This window comes from Carassius gibelio, chromosome A5, assembly GCF_023724105.1.
Source record: "Carassius gibelio isolate Cgi1373 ecotype wild population from Czech Republic chromosome A5, carGib1.2-hapl.c, whole genome shotgun sequence".
Classification (NCBI taxonomy): Eukaryota; Metazoa; Chordata; class Actinopteri; order Cypriniformes; family Cyprinidae; genus Carassius; species Carassius gibelio.
The window spans coordinates 3,831,159-3,849,743 of record NC_068375.1 but is presented as its reverse complement, the minus strand read 5'-3'; the positions used below and the strand labels follow the sequence as shown (position 1 = coordinate 3,849,743).

The 18,585-nt window shown below is 38.9% G+C and overlaps 1 protein-coding gene and 1 long non-coding RNA gene across 6 annotated transcripts in view; one reads left to right on the top strand and one right to left on the bottom strand.

Annotated features, from left to right (window-relative positions):
* Positions 1-3,954: 3,954 nt before the first annotated feature.
* Positions 3,955-18,585, bottom strand: part of LOC127988917 (integrin alpha-X) — a 121,316-nt gene continuing 106,685 nt past the window's right edge. Inside the window, exons 23-31 of one of the 5 annotated variants that reach the window (XM_052591389.1) lie at positions 14,311-14,397; positions 14,118-14,178; positions 13,618-13,719; positions 13,107-13,157; positions 8,088-8,132; positions 7,874-7,978; positions 7,645-7,743; positions 7,334-7,444; positions 3,955-4,606 (exon numbers count right to left, since the gene is read on the bottom strand). In XM_052591389.1, coding sequence (XP_052447349.1) covers positions 4,517-4,606; positions 7,334-7,444; positions 7,645-7,743; positions 7,874-7,978; positions 8,088-8,132; positions 13,107-13,157; positions 13,618-13,719; positions 14,118-14,178; positions 14,311-14,397 — 751 coding nt within the window. In that variant the 3' untranslated portion in view covers positions 3,955-4,516. Of the gene's footprint in view, positions 4,607-7,333; positions 7,445-7,644; positions 7,744-7,873; positions 7,979-8,087; positions 8,133-13,106; positions 13,158-13,617; positions 13,720-14,117; positions 14,179-14,310; positions 14,398-18,585 lie in introns of those variants that run through there. The other 4 variants (XM_052591395.1, XM_052591392.1, XM_052591391.1 and 1 more) reach the window with 4 other exon arrangements.
* LOC127989103 (uncharacterized) overlaps positions 12,940-18,585 on the top strand; it is a 117,933-nt gene continuing 112,287 nt past the window's right edge. The window contains exon 1 of the long non-coding RNA XR_008162259.1: positions 12,940-13,070. This is a non-coding gene — a long non-coding RNA (uncharacterized LOC127989103). The remainder of the gene's footprint in view (positions 13,071-18,585) is intronic.

The following is an 18,585-nucleotide window of genomic DNA, read 5'->3' as shown; positions in this document are numbered from 1 at the left end:
GAGTTTAAATGCATGTTTCTCACCGTTCACCTATTTACTAAAGCCACTCGTTGCCGGTGAGCCCGTGTGCGAGGGCCCGTTCATCGCTGCTTGCAGCTTTAATTATTTTTATTTTTTCTAAAATCCTGTCAAATGTGCACAAACTACTAGCTACTACTAAATATTGTAGAAACATAATTTTCTGTAAAGTTGCTTTGTAACGATTTGTTTTGTAAAAAGCGCTATACAAATAAACTTGAATTGAATTGAATTGAACACATTTCAGGACCTACTCATTGTTGAAATCATACTCTACATTGATTGCAAATAAATGCACAGACACTATTTAAACTGAACAGAGATGACATCACTGAATTCAATGATGAACTTTATTGAACATTATCGACACATTGTTTTCCTAATGAATGTTGTTCAGCTGCATTGACTCAAGTGTATTTTTTTTAAAGCACTATATAAATAAATGTGACTTGACTTGACTTGTTGTCGAACAGATTGAAGATGTTTTCTTCATTTGCTGGTTTTTTTTTCAATTTGCATGTGTTTTCTTAAGTTGCAGTGTGTTGAGCTCTCTCGGCCACTGTATTTAACCATTATCATGCAATATTTTATTTATCTTGTGTATGGTTCTTGTCTTATTTGTGAAGAAAATTTCAAAGGCATCGGCTTTAAGAGTTGATGAGGAGGTGGAGGCAGACAAAGAAGAGAAGAAAAAGTATTGAAAAGTGTGCGAGAGAGTCAGAACAGTTGTTAATTTTTTTTTGTGGTAGTATGATGTTTCAGCAGTGAAGACATTTGCACAGAAGGAAGAAAGGAGAGAACAATACACACTGTGGTCAGCAGAGTTTCGTGATTTTACTATTTCCTCTCTGCAGCCCTGAGATTAGAGTGATGTTCACAGAGAACACTGGACAGGCACGGGGCAGATGGGGTGATGCATGCTGGTCTATTCTATGACATTAGCGTAATTTACTAGGGCTGTAGACAACCAAAGAAATGCTTAGTCGACCAAAGTCCTGTCCTGCTCAACGATCAGTTGACTAAAAAAAAAAAAAAGACCCAATATTTTGCATTTTGATTGAACATTTATTAAACAATTGTCATAGAGCATTTATAAAACAACAACGAAAACACATCAATAATACATAAAGCTATAATAATAATACAATTCTTTGTAAATTAAGAGATTTCTTTTTTTACTGCAAATTGAGGAGCTCTGTCCTAGGTCTATAGAGACATTCACAATTGTGCACCTGACCACACTACATGCTACAAAAAATCTAAGGCAGCATTTACGCACAGCTGCAGGGTGTGGCCTGCACACCTAACCAACTCCACGTCTGGCCACTCCCTTCAGTAATTCCACCGAGAGAACCATGTTGGCAGTGTTGTCCGTTACCATTGACACCCGCTTCTCTGGTGGAATGTGGTAAGCGTTTGCGACTTGATTGAGTCGCACAGTAACATTTTCGTCCCGTGTGCGCTTCATCCATCTGCTTTTTTTCTAACACCACGCTATTCATTTTCCAGTCCGCATCGATAAAACAGGCCATAACTGTCATGTATGCCTCCATTCTAAGCGAAGCCCACAAAACTGTTGTGAGGCCTACGGCCTCCAAGGATTGGAGTAACGTTAACTGGTTTACATTTAAGTTACTTTAAGTCCATCAAACCGCGAACGCAGCGCACGCATGACAGTCTCCCGTGCTGGCACAGTATATCTTGGCTCGAGGATGTTAAACATGTTCTTAAAGATTTCTTGGACATTTTGTTGACTAAAGCCAAAACAAGTAGTGTTCTAACTGATTGAATACAGCAAAACTACCTATATTCCTTACTGTGCGTGAAGCAGCAGTGCAGCCAGCCACAGGTGCGGTTCCCGAGTGTTCACATGGTGCGCTAAACTGTGGCGCTGTTATAAAATAGCCTAAAATAAAGCATTTAAAGTTTGGGATTAAACATGGGCTAATTATATTTAAAATACAGTAACATATAACTGCCAATAAAGGAATAAATATCAAGGAGTAAATCAATGAAAATTTATTTATTGGTGAAAAAAAAATAATGCAACTGGTCCACCAATGAGAATGTCAGTCGACCAAGACGGCATAGACCGATTAGTCGACTAAACGACTAAAGTTGACATGGCTATAATTTACACTATTTACTTTAATGAATTTTAACGGGAAACAACAAGAAACAGGTGAAGACAGACAGTCAATGTTTGGAAATTATTATTTCAAGAAATGTAAAGCATTTTTGCACATTTATGTGGGCCATCCCGAGCATGGTTGCAGTGTATTCATTGTCAAACTCCAAAATCTGATTTTATATATATATATATATATATATATATATATATATACAGTTTTGTTCAAAATAATAGCAGTACAATGTGACTAACCAGAATAATCAAGGTTTTTAGTATATTTTTTATTGCTACGTGGCAAACAAGTTACCAGTAGGTTCAGTAGATTGTCAGAAAACAAACAAGACCCAGCATTCATGATATGCACGCTCTTAAGGCTGTGCAATTGGGCAATTAGTTGAAAGGGGTGTGTTCAAAAAAATAGCAGTGTCTACCTTTGACTGTACAAACTCAAAACTATTTTGTACAAACATTTTTTTTTTTCTGGGATTTAGCAATCCTGTGAATCACTAAACTAATATTTAGTTGTATGACCACAGTTTTTTAAAACTGCTTGACATCTGTGTGGCATGGAGTCAACCAACTTGTGGCACCTCTCAGCTGTTATTCCACTCCATGATTCTTTAACAACATTCCACAATTCATTCACATTTCTTGGTTTTGCTTCAGAAACAGCATTTTTGATATCACCCCACAAGTTCTCAATTGGATTAAGGTCTGGAGATTGGGCTGGCCACTCCATAACATTAATTTTGTTGGTTTGGAACCAAGACTTTGCCCGTTTACTAGTGTGTTTTGGGTCATTGTCTTGTTGAAACAACCATTTCAAGGGCATGTCCTCTTCAGCATAGGGCAACATGACCTCTTCAAGTATTTTAACATATGCAAACTGATCCATGATCCCTGGTATGCGATAAATAGGCCCAACACCATAGTAGGAGAAACATGCCCATATCATGATGCTTGCACCTCCATGCTTCACTGTCTTCACTGTGTACTGTGGCTTGAATTCAGAGTTTGGGGGTCGTCTCACAAACTGCCTGTGGCCCTTGGACCCAAAAAGAACAATTTTACTCTCATCAGTCCACAAAATGTTCCTCCATTTCTCTTTAGGCCAGTTGATGTGTTCTTTGGCAAATTGTAACCTCTTCTGCACATGCCTTTTTTTTTAACAGAGGGACTTTGCGGGGGATTCTTGAAAATAGATTAGCTTCACACAGACGTCTTCTAACTGTCACAGTACTTACAGGTAACTCCAGACTGTCTTTGATCATCCTGGAGGTGATCATTGGCTGAGCCTTTGCCATTCTGGTTATTCTTCTATCCATTTTGATGGTTGTCTTCCGTTTTCTTCCACGTCTCTCTGGTTTTGCTCTCCATTTTAAGGCATTGGAGATCATTTTAGCTGAACAGCCTATCATTTTTTGCACCTCTTTATAGTTTTTCCCCTCTCTAATCAACTTTTTAATCAAAGTACGCTGTTCTTCTGAACAATGTCTTGAACGACCCATTTTCCTCAGCTTTCAAATGCATGTTCAACAAGTGTTGGCTTCATCCTTAAATAGGGGCCACCTGATTCACACCTGTTTCTTCACAAAATTGATGACCTCAGTGATTGAATGCCACACTGCTATTTTTTTGAACACACCCCTTTCAACTAATTCAACTAATTGCCCAATTGCACAGCCTTAAGAGCGTGCATATCATGAATGCTGGGTCTCATTTGTTTTCTGAGAATCTACTGAACCTACTGGTAACTTGTTTGCCACGTAGCAATAAAAAAATATACGAAAAACCTTGATTATTCTGGTTAGTCACATTGTACTGCTATTATTTTGAACAATACTGTATATATATATATTATAAACAAAATATTGTAGTTTAGTCTTGCCTATTTTTCACATTCGATCAGATAACATTTTATGCTGTCATATGATCATGTTACAACCCTCAAATTTTACAATGTACCCCACCTACGGGGCATCTTGTCACATTTCACTTCAATTTTTTTGGGTAAATAAAGAAAAAGTATACACTGTATTTATGAAACAAAGCAAATCTTTTGTACTAGACAAGTGTAAAATTACTGTGGATAAAAATACAAATAAAATTTTATTCTGAACCCCATGTGGATTTACACAAACTGAGAAAGTCAAAAAGTGTTAATTTGTGCCCTGCTCTCCCCTGCCAAAACAACAGAGCTGGTTGATCTAGCATAAAACTTACATATTCTTTTAGTTTTTTGCTTTTTGTAAGTGAGGAAGCTGTGAACTACAGGGTTGATCTCTCTTTATTTATGTGTCCAGGTTGTCCATTAGATGCAGTACTCTCACCAGGGGTTCCTGCTGCAGTTTGGTCACTGCTGTAGGCCTATTGGACTGTAGTCAAATCAACTTCCCCGGCAGATGGTAATGCTGGGTTGTCTTGGTCATCAGAAGAAGTTGCTTTAAAAAAGCCCTTCTGGAAAATCCAGCAGTGCAAAAAAAAAAAAAAAAAAAAGATGTATGAATAATGGTAAATTAACAAAAACAGATCCACAGGACAAAAAAAGCCAGTAGTTTAAGATGAAGTGTGTACTTTCTATGGCACAAAGTAGAATTGTAAAAACAAGAAAATGCTTCACCACAATATATACACAAATATCACCAACTTCATACCACTGGAAAAGACTGTATTGCTGTGTTGAGCTGGTTGTCATGGTTATCATGTTTAATTCATTTTTGCAGTCCCATAGAGAATATGTTTACAGGTGTAGTAAGCCAACCCTGCTCTTGGGGAGCTACTAACACTAAACAAACATACTTGAACCCGCTAATCAATGTGTTAAAGGATTATCCGAAAATAACAAATGTGGGGAACATGGTTGGAATTGAAGTCTACAGGAATGAAGCTCTCCGAAAACAGAGATGACTACCCCCGTTTACACTCTTTAGGGAAATTAACCTTACACCAGGGCTCTTCAACTCCAGTCCTGAAGGTTCAATGTCCTGGAGACATACACCAATTTAACCCATTAAAGCCTGTATATTGTCACAATATCAGAAGATGATGACATAATGAGAACAACTAGAGGTTTATTGAAAGGCAGCTCAGAAAAGCAACAATGTAAGCATGTAAGTATGAAGTACAAAATGGTCTTGACCACTTATCTCAAATGTTAACAGTTTTTTGTTTCTACAATTAGCTTAGCAGATGAGTTGGGTGGAGACTGGAAAAGCCAACAGGATGAAAGTAGGTAAGTGTCCAGGGTGAGTACTAAGATAAGTCCTTGTTTCTTAGGCATAACATATGGCATAGACAAGACCAGACAAAGAGAGGACTATGGGAAATGGAGTTTGGGGTGAACAGGTGATAAGACCTCTGGTGACGAGCGGGAGGAAAAGCAGGGGCCAGAAATATAACAGAACCACACCCCTTACACCCCACCTCGAAGGAGCAGGTTCCAGATGCTCTAAAAACAAAACAGGAGCAAAGAAGGCAGAGCCAAAGTCCAAGCAGAAAGGAAAGCTGAAGTCCACCAACAATGAGGCAGGTGACCACCACGGCAGATCAAGCAGGACTGAAAAAGGGTTAATGACTGCCTTTGTGGTCATAACCGGACAAACAGCAAGCTTAGAGATAGGATCCCTGGCCATAACAGGACAGGCAATGAGCTCGGAGACGACCTCCTTGGTCAAATTTAGGCAGACAGAAGACTCCTTGGTCATATTCAGACAAACAGAAGATTCAGGAACGACCGACTTGGTCACATGCAGGCAAACAGAAGAATCAGGAACGTTCTCCTGGGTCGTATTCAGGTAGACAGAATATTCAGGGATGATTTCCTGAGTCAGCAGGCATTGGAATACATTCTCATTGGGATGAGTTTTGAGACAACAAAACTCCATGTACTCTGATTAGGGGCTGGAACTGAGTCTAGGGCCGAGCCAAGTCCGTCCTGATTTATGGTCTGGGAGGAATTCTAAGCACTTAATGACTGTAGGTAAACAGAGTTAATTCACTGTTACACATGTGCACTGATGAAGATGTAGGGGTTAGAGTGGGTTCTGATGCAGACTCAGAAATCTGGGATTGGACAAGACTCTTGACTACGATTGATAATATTAGTGAACTCGGCTGGAGCCGACATTTGAGTGCACTCAGGGGCTGGAACCAACACTAGAATGGATTCAGGGGCTGGAGCTGACACTGGAACAAATTCATGGGCAAACATACAAAGGGGTGATGGTGGATGAGTGGTGGTGGTGTTTTCATCAACCTCACCAACTATGAGGGAAATACCACCCAGCCACAACACATGGTTTATATACTGAGGGAGGGAACATGTGGTAGCTGTTACAGGTACTTGGCAAAAAAGATGGTCATTGACTCTGAGCCAGAAAGGAGTCTTCAGTGTGCCATTACTCCAGAGTACAAGATGAGTGAGTTCAATAAACTCCATTGCAAATTGGGCGGCCATCTGCACACTGGAATTAACTTTCAGTTAACTCTGGTCTTCTGCCACAATATCAGAAGAGGATGACACAGGGGTAATGCGAACAGCTAGAGGTTTAATGAAAGGGAATCCAGAAAAGCAACAATGCAAGCATGTAAGTATGAAGTTCAATGATGGCCTTCAGCACTGAAATTATAACAATGCATTGTTTTTGCAGGTACTGGATAGTTTAGCAGATGAATTGGGTGAAGACTGGAACAGCCAATAGGATGAAGGTGGGTAAGTGTCCAGTTTGAGTACTCGGATACTACTCGGCTTTCGTAGAGAGGTGCTGATGAAGGTAATCAAATGCATGTTTAGTGATCATGGAGTGTTAACTGGTGTGAACCAGAGAGGACTATATGTTTGTTAAGTTGGATGTAAGAAATGCTGTTTCCAGTCCAAGCCTAAACTTGTTTCACTTTAGAATACTCAAGAGCTGTTTATGAGCACTGTTTATTCATATTACACATTTAAGCTAAACATTTAAAAACTTATGGTGTAAACTACAGTCTCAGGTGATAAGACCTCTGGTGACAAGCAGGAGGAACAGCAGGGACTGGACACGATCTAAGCAGGATTCAACTGGAGTTGAAGAGCTCTGTCTTACAGTATTGAAAATGAATAATACATTTTAGGGTAAAAAAAAAAAATGACCCTTGAACTTCAACACAACAACTGTCAGTTGTACATATTTTGTGTTATGAACTGACTTTATACAGCAGTACAAAGATGATCGTCATAGCGATGAGTCCAAAAATGACCGACAGTGAGGCAATAAGCATTGCGAGAGTCTGAGATGGGACCTCCAGCTCTGTCACAATCTGCAGAACACAGAGAAACAGAACAGATGAAAATTGACTCCCAATAGGTCAAACATGCCTTCCATAGGTACCTTTAAAGTGGAAATATGTGTGTGTACATTTCCTATTTTACGACGTCATCAATGCTCATCCATTTAGATTTTATAGTCAGAACTTAAGTTTTTATAATCAGTGTTAGTAAAATGTTTTATTTTTCTTACAGAGAGCTGGTGAGAGTCATCAGAGGGATACTGGATGTACCTCTCATTGTCAAATGAGAGAAACGCCCAGCTGATGATCCTAACCTGTGAACCAGATGCCTGCAAAACAAAATAAGAAGTCAATGAGAGTCACCTTGCATATCAGAATGTAAAAATAAGCTACTTTGGAGACTATAAGAAAAATAGGTTAGTACCAATGCATTTGATATATCATAATACAGAATTTTACCTGCTTGCCTGAATTTATATTCCCAGTAAACTTGAATCTGATTGATCGATCAGTCAACAGCTGGATAGAGCAAACAATGAGATGACACACAGAAGCACTGCAATGCTGCAAAAGAGAAAGATACAACTGTAGTGACATTAGCACAAAAAAAAAAAAAACTTGTACAGTGGAGTTAAGGTCTTAAAGAAAAAAAAAAAAAAAAAGCTAATCTCACATTTGTGGAAGAAACTTGGTTTTCACAAGACGTACTGGTTCCATTCTAGTTTACACAAAAAGGGGAAAATGGTAGTGAGTCTTTCACAACACAAACAATTATAGATTTTTCTTTCAGTATGACTTTCAAAGACTCATTCACTTCAGATAGCAGTTTCTACACTTGAAACAAACTTTTGGTTCTTTTAAAATTAAATGGCCAAAGGGAAGTTTAAACAAAGTCTATCAGGGGAAGTCGGTTTCATCAGGAAGCCCAACATTCCTGTCCCCTAACAGTTTCAATCAATCAATCAATCACCTTTATTTATATAGTGCTTTAAACAAAATACATTGCGTCAAAGCACTGAACAACATTCATTTGGAAAACAGTGTCTCAATAATGCAAAATGATAGTTAAAGGCAGTTCATCATTGAATTCAGTTATGTCATCTCTGTTCAGTTGAAATAGTGTCTGTTTTAATTTGCAATCAAGTCAATGATATCGCTGTAGATGAAGTGACCCCAACTAAGCAAGCCAGAGGCGACAGCGGCAAGGAACCGAAACTCCATCGGTGACAGAATGGAGAAAAAAACCTTGGGAGAAACCAGGCTCAGTTGGGGGGCCAGTTCTCCTCTGACCAGACGAAACCAGTAGTTCAATTCCAGGCTGCAGCAAAGTCAGATTGTGCAGAAGAATCATCTGTTTCCTGTGGTCTTGTCCTGGTGCTCCTCTGAGACAAGGTCTTTACAGGGGATCTGTATCTGGGGCTCTAGTTGTCCTGTCCTCCGCTGTCTTTCAGGGCAGTAGAGGTCCTTTCTAGGTGCTGATCCACCATCTGGTCTGGATACGTACTGGATCCGGGTGACTGCAGTGACCCTCTGATCTGGACACAGACTGGATCTGGTGGCCACGGTGACCTCGGAACAAGAGAGAAACAGACAAATATTAGCGTAGATGCCATTCTTCTAATGATGTAGAAAGTACGGTGTTATGTGAAGTGTTTCCGGTTCCGGTTTACCTAATTAATGCAGCCTAAAAATCCTTTAACGGATTTGGATATTAAAAGCATATTAGTATGTTATGTGTATGCCAGGTTAAAGAGATGGGTCTTTAATCTAGATTTAAACTGCGAGAGTGTGTCTGCCTCCCGAACAATGTTAGGTAGGTTATTCCAGAGTTTAGGAGCCAAATAGGAAAAGGATCTGCCGCCCGCAGTTGATTTTGATATTCTAGGTATTATCAAATTGCCTGAGTTTTGAGAACGTAGCGGACGTAGAGGAGTATAATGTAAAAGGAGCTCATTCAAATACTGAGGTGCTAAACCATTCAGGGCTTTATAAGTAATAAGCAATATTTTAAAATCTATACGATGTTTGATAGGGAGCCAGTGCAGTGTGGACAGGACCGGGCTAATATGGTCATACTTCCTGGTTCTAGTAAGAACTCTTGCTGCTGCATTTTGGACTAGCTGTAGTTTGTTTACCAAGCGTGCAGAACAACCACCCAATAAAGCATTACAATAGTCTAACCTTGAAGTCATAAATGCATGGATTAACATTTCTGCATTTGACATTGAGAGCATAGGCCGTAATTTAGATATATTTTTGAGATGGAAAAATGCAGTTTTACAAATGCTAGAAACGTGGCTTTCTAAGGAAAGATTGCGATCAAGTAGCACACCTAGGTTCCTAACTGATGATGAAGAATTGACAGAGCAACCATCAAGTCTTAGACAGTGTTCTAGGTTATTACAAGTAGAGTTTTTAGGCCCTATGATTAACACCTCTGTTTTTTCTGAATTTAGCAGTAAGAAATTACTCGTCATCCAATTTTTTATATCGACTATGCATTCCATTAGTTTTTCAAATTGGTGTGTTTCACCGGGCTGCAAGGAAATATAGAGCTGCGTATCATCAGCATAACAGTGAAAGCTAACACCATGTTTCCTGATGATATCTCCCAAGGGTAACATATAAAGCGTGAAGACTAGCGGCCCTAGAACTGAGCCTTGAGGTACTCCATACTGCACTTGTGATCGATATGATACATCTTCATTCACTGCTACGAACTGATGGCGGTCATATAAGTACGATTTAAACCATACTAATGCACTTCCACTGATGCCAACAAAGTGTCCAAGTCTATGCAAAAGAATGTCGTGGTCAATTGTGTCAAACGCAGCACTAAGATCCAATAAAACTAATAGAGAGATACACCCACGATCAGATGATAAGAGCAGATCATTTGTAACTCTAAGGAGAGCAGTTTCAGTACTATGATATGGTCTAAATCCTGACTGGAAATCCTCACATATACCATTATTCTCTAAGAAGGAATATAATTGTAAGGATACCACCTTTTCTAGTATCTTGGACAGAAAAGGGAGATTCGAGATTGGTCTATAATTAAGTAGTTCTCTGGGGTCAAGTTGTGGCTTTTTTATGAGAGGCTTAATAACAGCCAGTTTGAAGGTTTTGGGGACATATCCTAATGACAATGAGGAATTAATAATAGTCAGAAGAGGACCTATGACTTCTGGAAGCACCTCTTTTAAGAGCTTAGATGGTATAGGGTCTAACATACATGTTGTAAGTTTAGATGATTTAACAAGTTTATACAATTCTTCCTCTCCTATAGTAGAGAATGAGTGGAACTGTTCCTCAGGGGGTCTATAGTGCACTGTCTGATGTGATACTGTAGCTGACGGCTGAATGGTTGCAATTTTATCTCTAATAGTATCGATTTTAGAAGTAAAGTAGTTCATAAAGTCATTACTGCTGTGGTGTTGGGAAATGTCAACACTTGTTGAGGCTTTATTTTTCGTTAATTTAGCCACTGTATTGAATAAATACCTGGGGTTATGTTTGTTTTCTTCTAAAAGAGAAGAAAAGTAATCAGATCTAGCAGTTTTTAATGCTTTTCTGTAGAATATGCTACTTTCCCGCCAAGCAATACGAAATACCTCTAGTTTTGTTTTCCTCCAGCTGCGCTCCATTTTTCGGGCTGCTCTCTTTAGGGTGCGAGTATGCTCATTATACCATGGTGTCAAACTGTTTTCCTTAACCCTTCTTAAGCGTAAAGGAGCAACTGTATTTAAAGTGCTAGAAAAGAGAGAGTCCATAGTTTCTGTTACATCATCAAGTTGTTCTGAGGTTTTGGATATGCTAAGGAATTCGGATACATCAGGAAGATAACTTAAAAAGCAGTCTTTTGTGGTAGAACTTGTAACAAGAAGTAGAATTTACAATTTTGGCTATATGAAGTTTACACAGAACTAAATAATGATCTGAGATAACATCACTTGGCTGAATAATTTCAACACTATCAACATCAATTCCATGTGACAGTATTAAATCTAGAGTATGATTTCGACAATGAGTAGGTCCTGAAACGTGTTGTCTAACACCAATAGAGTTCAGAATGTCTATAAATGCTGATCCCAATGCATCTTTTTCATTATCGACATGGATATTAAAATCACCAACTATTAAGACTTTATCTGCAGCCAGAACTAACTCGGATGTAAAATCACCAAACTCTTTAATAAAGTCTGTATGGTGCCCTGGTGGCCTGTATACAGTAGCCAGTACAAACATAACAGGGGATTTATCATTAACATTGGTTTCTCTGGATAATGTTATATGAAGCACCATTACTTCAAACGAGTTATACTTGAAGCCTGCCCTCTGAGAAATCCTGAAAACGTTATTATAAATTGAAGCAACTCCTCCCCCTTTGCCTTTTAGACACGGCTCGTGTTTATAACAATAATCTTGGGGGGTGGACTCATTGAAAATAATGTAATCATCAGGTTTTAGCCAGGTTTCTGTCAAGCAGAGCACATCTATATTATGATCAGTTATCATATTATTTACAAAAAGTGTTTTCGTAGAAATGGATCTGATATTCAATAAGCCAATCTTTATCATTTGTTTATCCATATTGCATTTGTTTTTTATTTGTTGAACCTCAATTAAATTGTTAACCTTAACTTGGTTTGGACGTTTTTTGTATTTTCTAGTTCGTGGAACAGACACAGTCTCTATAGTGTGATATCTAGGTGAAAGAGTCTCTATGTGCTGAGAATTAACTGACCTCTGTGACGGGAGGCAGCTAGCAGACGGTCGGTTTAGCCAGTCTGTCTGCTTCCTGACCTGGGCCCCAGTTAGTCAAGTATAAACACTAAGACCATTTGCCATATTTCTAGACAGAAGAGTGGCGCCACCCCAGGAGGGATGAAGACCATCTCTTTTAAACAGGTCAGGTCTGCCCCAAAAGCTCGTCCAATTGTCTATATAACCTATGTTATTTTGTGGGCACCACTTAGACATCCAGCCATTGAGTGATGACAATCTGCTATGCATCTCGTCACCACGGTAAGCAGGGAGGGGACCAGAGCATATTACAGTGTCTGACATCGTGCTTGCAAGTTCACACACCTCTTTAATGTTATTTTTAGTGATCTCCGACTGGCGAAGTCGAACATCATTTGCGCCGGCATGAATAACAATCTTACTGTATTTACGTTTAGCATTAGCCAGCACTTTTAAATTTGCCAAGATGTCAGGTGCTCTGGCTCCCGGTAAACATTTGACTATGGTGGCTGGTGTCTCTATATTCACGTTCCGTACAATAGAATCGCCAATAACTAGAGCACTTTCATCAGGTTTCTCAGTGGGTGCATCACTGAGTGGGGAGAACCTGTTTAATGTTTTGATCGGAACAGAAGAGCGGTGTTTTGACCCACGACTATGCTGCCTCACCGTCACCCAGTTGCCCTGCTGCAGGGGCTCTGCTGGAACCGGACAATGTACAGGAGTCCCTGAGCTAGACGCATCCAAAGCCATATCTAGAGGCCTAACATTCTTACTGTCCTCAATTAAAGTTTGGATGCGTGTCTCTAATTCTGAAATCTTCTCTGTCAGCCTAACTGTTTCCCTGCATTTATCACATGTGAATCCCTCATCAGCGACAGAGATATATAAACTGTACATGTGGCAAGAGGTGCAAATAAAAATTGTAGGAGAAGCCATTACTCACCGTGCTTGATGAAATATTCTTACTGCAGTTGTTTGATGAACTTGTGGAAAACTGCACACACAATAACATTGTGTGATATTTGTGGCTGGTCATGAGGGTATAGTGAAGGTTATAACCATGTTATACCATGTTTGAGCAATACTAAGCTTCTCAAAAAGAAAAAAAAAACTAAGAAAAAAAATATGGATATTTTTTGAAGTTAAAGAATATTTAAATCTTTAAGATCCTTGTTTTAATACAAACACTTTGTGTAAATAGAGTAGGTGATTTGCTTTGTTTTGAGATGCCGAAGGACACATTAGTGTTCACACTCCAAATTAGATGAATTAGCCACTGTATGCATCCTTAATCACTTCTGACGGTATTCTGTGTGTACGAAATTGAAATGAGTTTATAAGATACAAATTTTCCTATTTAATGCTGTGCACTTGTGATCAGATCACTTGAGACAGCTTTTAATACCAAGTGTAAACTGACTAAAATGTGTGTAAATGGCCTGTCACAAACTCACTATTTCAAGAACAGACACATTCCATGAGAATCCTAAAGCCATCTTCACTGGAAACACAAAGGAAATATTCACAGGTACAGGCAGTTCTCCAATGTTCTCCACCTATTTTTTTTTTTTTTTTTTTTTTGAGGATAGAGAAAGTAAAAGGTTATCAATTATTAAAAGACAGGAAATGGATGTATGGAGGAAAAAAAAGTCAATATGAAACATTTGCCACATATTTTTATTATTATTTACAGTCTAACTAACGATGTGGCTTTAGTCAACATTATTTTCTCTGCCTGTGTGGCCAGGTTAACATGAGAATATAAAGAGGAAACAGAAAAACTATTCCTTAGGTAGAGGAGCTTATTACTTTTGGATGAAAGATTACAAAAGACAAGGATTTGGAATAATATAGACTGATGAATAATGCACAATAAGACTAAGGGTCATTTTTTATTTTATGCTTCACTTAAAAAAAAAAAAAAAAAAATGAATGAATGGAATGAATGTTTTACCATATACACATGCTCAAGTTGTGCACTGTTAGGATATTCAACAAACCGAGTTGACCCTCCACTGAAACATAAAATAAGTAACATTATTAAGAATATGCACACTAAGCCAAAAACACAAGTTACTACACTAAACTTTTAAGATCTGGAAAATGTTAACTAGGAAACACTTGCTCCACAAACTGTAAACACTTACTCATTTATCACAACATTAACAGGTAGTTTAACTACCACAGATGTAGTTGCACAATTATCTTGGGTTGTGTCATTGTTCTCATTTTTACTGTGATGGGCAGAAAAATCTCAGGTTAGTTCTGAAGAAACAGCAAATGAAGCAGGATTTTTATAAAGGTAATTAAAGTTGAAGTGTGTAAAACTTTTAAACTCTGTAGCACTATCAAAAAGTTGCTCTATTTGATCAGTCTGGCTCAGCAACCAATGGCAATTGGATTGTGTGAACAATGTTGGAGAGCACATTTTGAAAATAATTTTGGTAACACTTTCTATGAAGCCCAAGCTTATAACAAATTATAAATATATTCTTAAGGAATTATATATATATATATATATATATATATATATATATATATATACTCACTGGCCACTTTATTAGGTACACCTTGCTAGGACCAAGTTGGACCCCCTTTTGCCTTCTGAACTGCCTTAATTCTTGAAACTTAATTGTGGCATAGATGTCACTGTTCATGGCCCTGTGCGTTCATCTTGCATCTCTGTCTGATTATGTACATCTGTTACCTAGCACGCAGCTTTGGTCTATCTATGAGCGCCAGCTGAAACTCATGAAACTTTATGTTTGGCTGGCAATCCTGGTTGTTTTGTCGATTCGTTAATTCTTGCCCTGTCTCTCTGTCTAGTTGTTGTTCTCATCTCATCTCATCCAATTGGTACTTTGTTGGTTAATTCTCACACACCTTGAATTCACCTGCGCTGAGTTGGAGTATAACAGCGGCTAAACTTTATTCCGCTGGAGTTTATTTCTTCCAACTTATCTCATTGCTTGCTATATATAAAATAAATGCTTTTTTTTTTTTTGCCCTCGCACTTGGATGTCGAGACTCAATCATTATGACAGAATGAACCGACCAGGATGGATCCAGCGAGCTCGGCAGAATTACGAGACCTTTTGACCAGCTGTAAGTCATGCATGGAGCACCAGGAGGAGCAGATGATGGCCATGTGCCGATGCCAGGAACTTTAAATAAATCCTCTTTTTCAGTCACCCATCTTCCATTAAGGCTGATATTGCATTCATTGACTTTTGAATTTGAGGCTTTAGTGGATTCGGGAGCGGAGGGAAATTTTTTTTACATTAATGTTGCTAAAAGACATGAAATACCCATGGTGGTGCTCTCTCAGCCCATCTCTGTGGTGGCGCTTAATGGTCAGCCTTTACCCTCCATCACGCACGCCACGGTCTCATTAAGACTCATGACCTCTGGACAATACTCTGTGGACATTGACTTTCTCTTGACTGACACTCCTGCTGCTCCTGTGGTTTTGGGGCAACGTATTATCCCCATTTGAACTGGGGAAAGAATGCTGTCTTGGCTTGGAGCGAATATTGTCATGCTTCATGTCTGTTGTCTGCATGCTCTCCTGTGTCTATTTCTGTGTTTCAGGATGATCACACTGACCTATCTAATGTGCCATGTAAGTACCTCAACCTGAAGGGAGTGTTCAGTAAGTCTCAGGGTTGCCTCTATACCTCCGCATCGTCCCTATGACTGTGCTATAGATTTATTATCAAGTATGTCTCCGCCTGAGCATCTGCAGGGGAAGTAATTTTTCACAAAATTTTATCTCCGTAATGCTTATAATTTGGTTTGCATAAGAGAGGGGGATGAATGGAAGACCGCTTTTAGTACCCCCAGGGTGCACTTTGTCAAGTAAAGTCACCTTTATTTATATAGCGCTTTAAACAAAATACGTTGCTTCAAAGCAACTGAACAACATTCATTAGGAAAACTTTAAATATCTTGTTCTTCCTTTTGGCCTTTGTAACACCCCTGCGGTATTCCAAGCACTCATCAACGATGTGTTGAGAGATATGGTAGGGCAGATCAGTTCATTAATGTCTACCTGGATGACATACTGATATTTTCTCATTCTCTCCAGGAACATGTTCAACACGTCAGGCAAGTACTTCAGAGGCTGTTAGAGAATGGTCTTTTTGTCGGGGTGGAGAAATGGGTTTTCCATGCACAATCTGTTCCATTTTTGGGATAAATCGTCTCGGTCGAGGGGGTGCGCATGGATTATGACAAGATTCATGCTGTGGTGAATTGGCCAACTCCAGATTCTCATAAGGCCCTACAGAGGTTTAGCCAGTTTGCCACCCCTTTGACTTCCTTAACCTCCATCAAGACTGCTTTCATATGGTCTAGTGCGGCAGATACTGCATTTTCCAAACTCAAAAGCTGTTATGTTTCAGCTCCCATCCTCATTGCCCCTGATCCCTCCCGGCAGTTTGTGCTGGAAGTTGATGCATCAGATTTGGGGGTTGGCACGGTTCTATCCCAGCATTCCCTCAGGGACCGTAGGGTGCATCCTTGCACATATTTTTTTTCTATATTTCATTGCTTTGGAAGAATAGCATCATTGGTTGGAGGGTTCGGGGGATCCTTTTGTCATTTGGACCGATCACAAGAATCTTGAATACATCAAGGCCGCCAAAAGATTAAACTCTAGGCAGGCTCAGTGGGCTATTTAGTTTGGTCGTTTTGATTTTTCTATTTCTTATCATCCAGGTTCTAAGAATATCAAACCGGACATGTTATCCCGTATTTTTGATAATTCAGAGCGCCCGTCTTTTTCCAAACCCATTGTGCCACAGAGAGTGTTTATTTCTGTAGTCACGTGGGAGTTCAAGTTGAAGGTTCGCACAGCCTCTCAATGGGTAACAACCTCGCACGGATGCCCACCGGGTCAGTTGTTTGTGCAAGAGGATTTAAGGTCCAAAGTTATCCGATGGGGTCATTATTTTAAGGTAGCTACCCATCCTGGGGTTAACCTCTTAGCCTGCACCCGACGCCCTCGTCCACAAAGCCACTCAACTCGCACGTGTCAGTGTTTATGAATAGATTAAATGAAACGGGACAAATTTATTCTTGAAAATCTATGTACCATTATAAAGATCTAAGCCTCAAGCATCGACGACAGACAGCTGTTTTTCGATGGAAAGCTTATGAAGACTGTATTTGCTACATTTGTGTAAGCAGTACACATACAAACATGAACAAAGGAAACTCTGTAGAAACCAGATCCGTCGTAATAACAAGTCATAAACACATCCACAGCTGTAAATCCCGGTTTAGTTAGGAAGGTAAGTGTTAGGGCTGTCACTTTTTAAAAAAAAAAGCATTTTAGATTTTTAAGACATAAGTATTCATTGAATCCATTGTAAAGTCTATTTTCCATGTTTTAAAAAAAGATGTTTCCTTTATCAATGCCAAATAACAGACGGACGTAAAGAGAGCACAGGAAACGCACAAGTCAGCAATATTTCTTATTTATTTGGCATTAGAGCTGTAATCGGGCCTTAAAAGTTAGGCCCGACATGACCTGAGCGCGACAAGTACATTTTGATTGACAGCTTTTTAAAAGCCCGAACCCGTTTACAGCCTGACATTATTCAAATGTGCGCACGGTCGCAGCTCTTTTGCCTTTTGTCAAGAGTGAGTCATTTATATATGTTTTAACATAATTTATTAATAACTAATGTAGATTACACCACTTGGAAGTTGGAATAAAGAAATAAAATAAGTCCTCTGTAACATCGTTACATCTCGGCACTCTAAATAGACATAGGTTCATTGAACCTATAAATATACCAACGCACCAATAAAAACTAGTCTTTTTTTAATAAATTAAATTAAGATACATTTTAAATTAAGATGGGTATTTGGCAAATAACGAAATTAAGATAAAGGCTCCGGATTTGCTTCGCCACTAGCAGCTGACATTTTATAAAAGAATAATGCCAACATTAGCATATACACTCTGTCCACATTATGCATTATTAAGACTCAATGAATATTTAATTCCTCATCAGGAAACATGGTGTTAGCTTTCACTGTTATGCTGATGATACGCAGCTCTATATTTCCTCGCAGCCCGATGAAACACACCAATTTGAAAAACTAATGGAATGCATAGTCGATATAAAAAATTGGATGACGAGTAATTTCTTACTGCTAAATTCAGAAAAAACAGAGGTGTTAATCATAGGGCCTAAAAACTCTACTTGTAATAACCTAGAACACTGTCTAAGACTTGATGGTTGCTCTGTCAATTCTTCGTCATCAGTTAGGAACCTAGGTGTGCTACTTGATCGCAATCTTTCCTTAGAAAGCCACGTTTCTAGCATTTGTAAAACTGCATTTTTCCATCTCAAAAATATATCTAAATTACGGCCTATGCTCTCAATGTCAAATGCAGAAATGTTAATCCA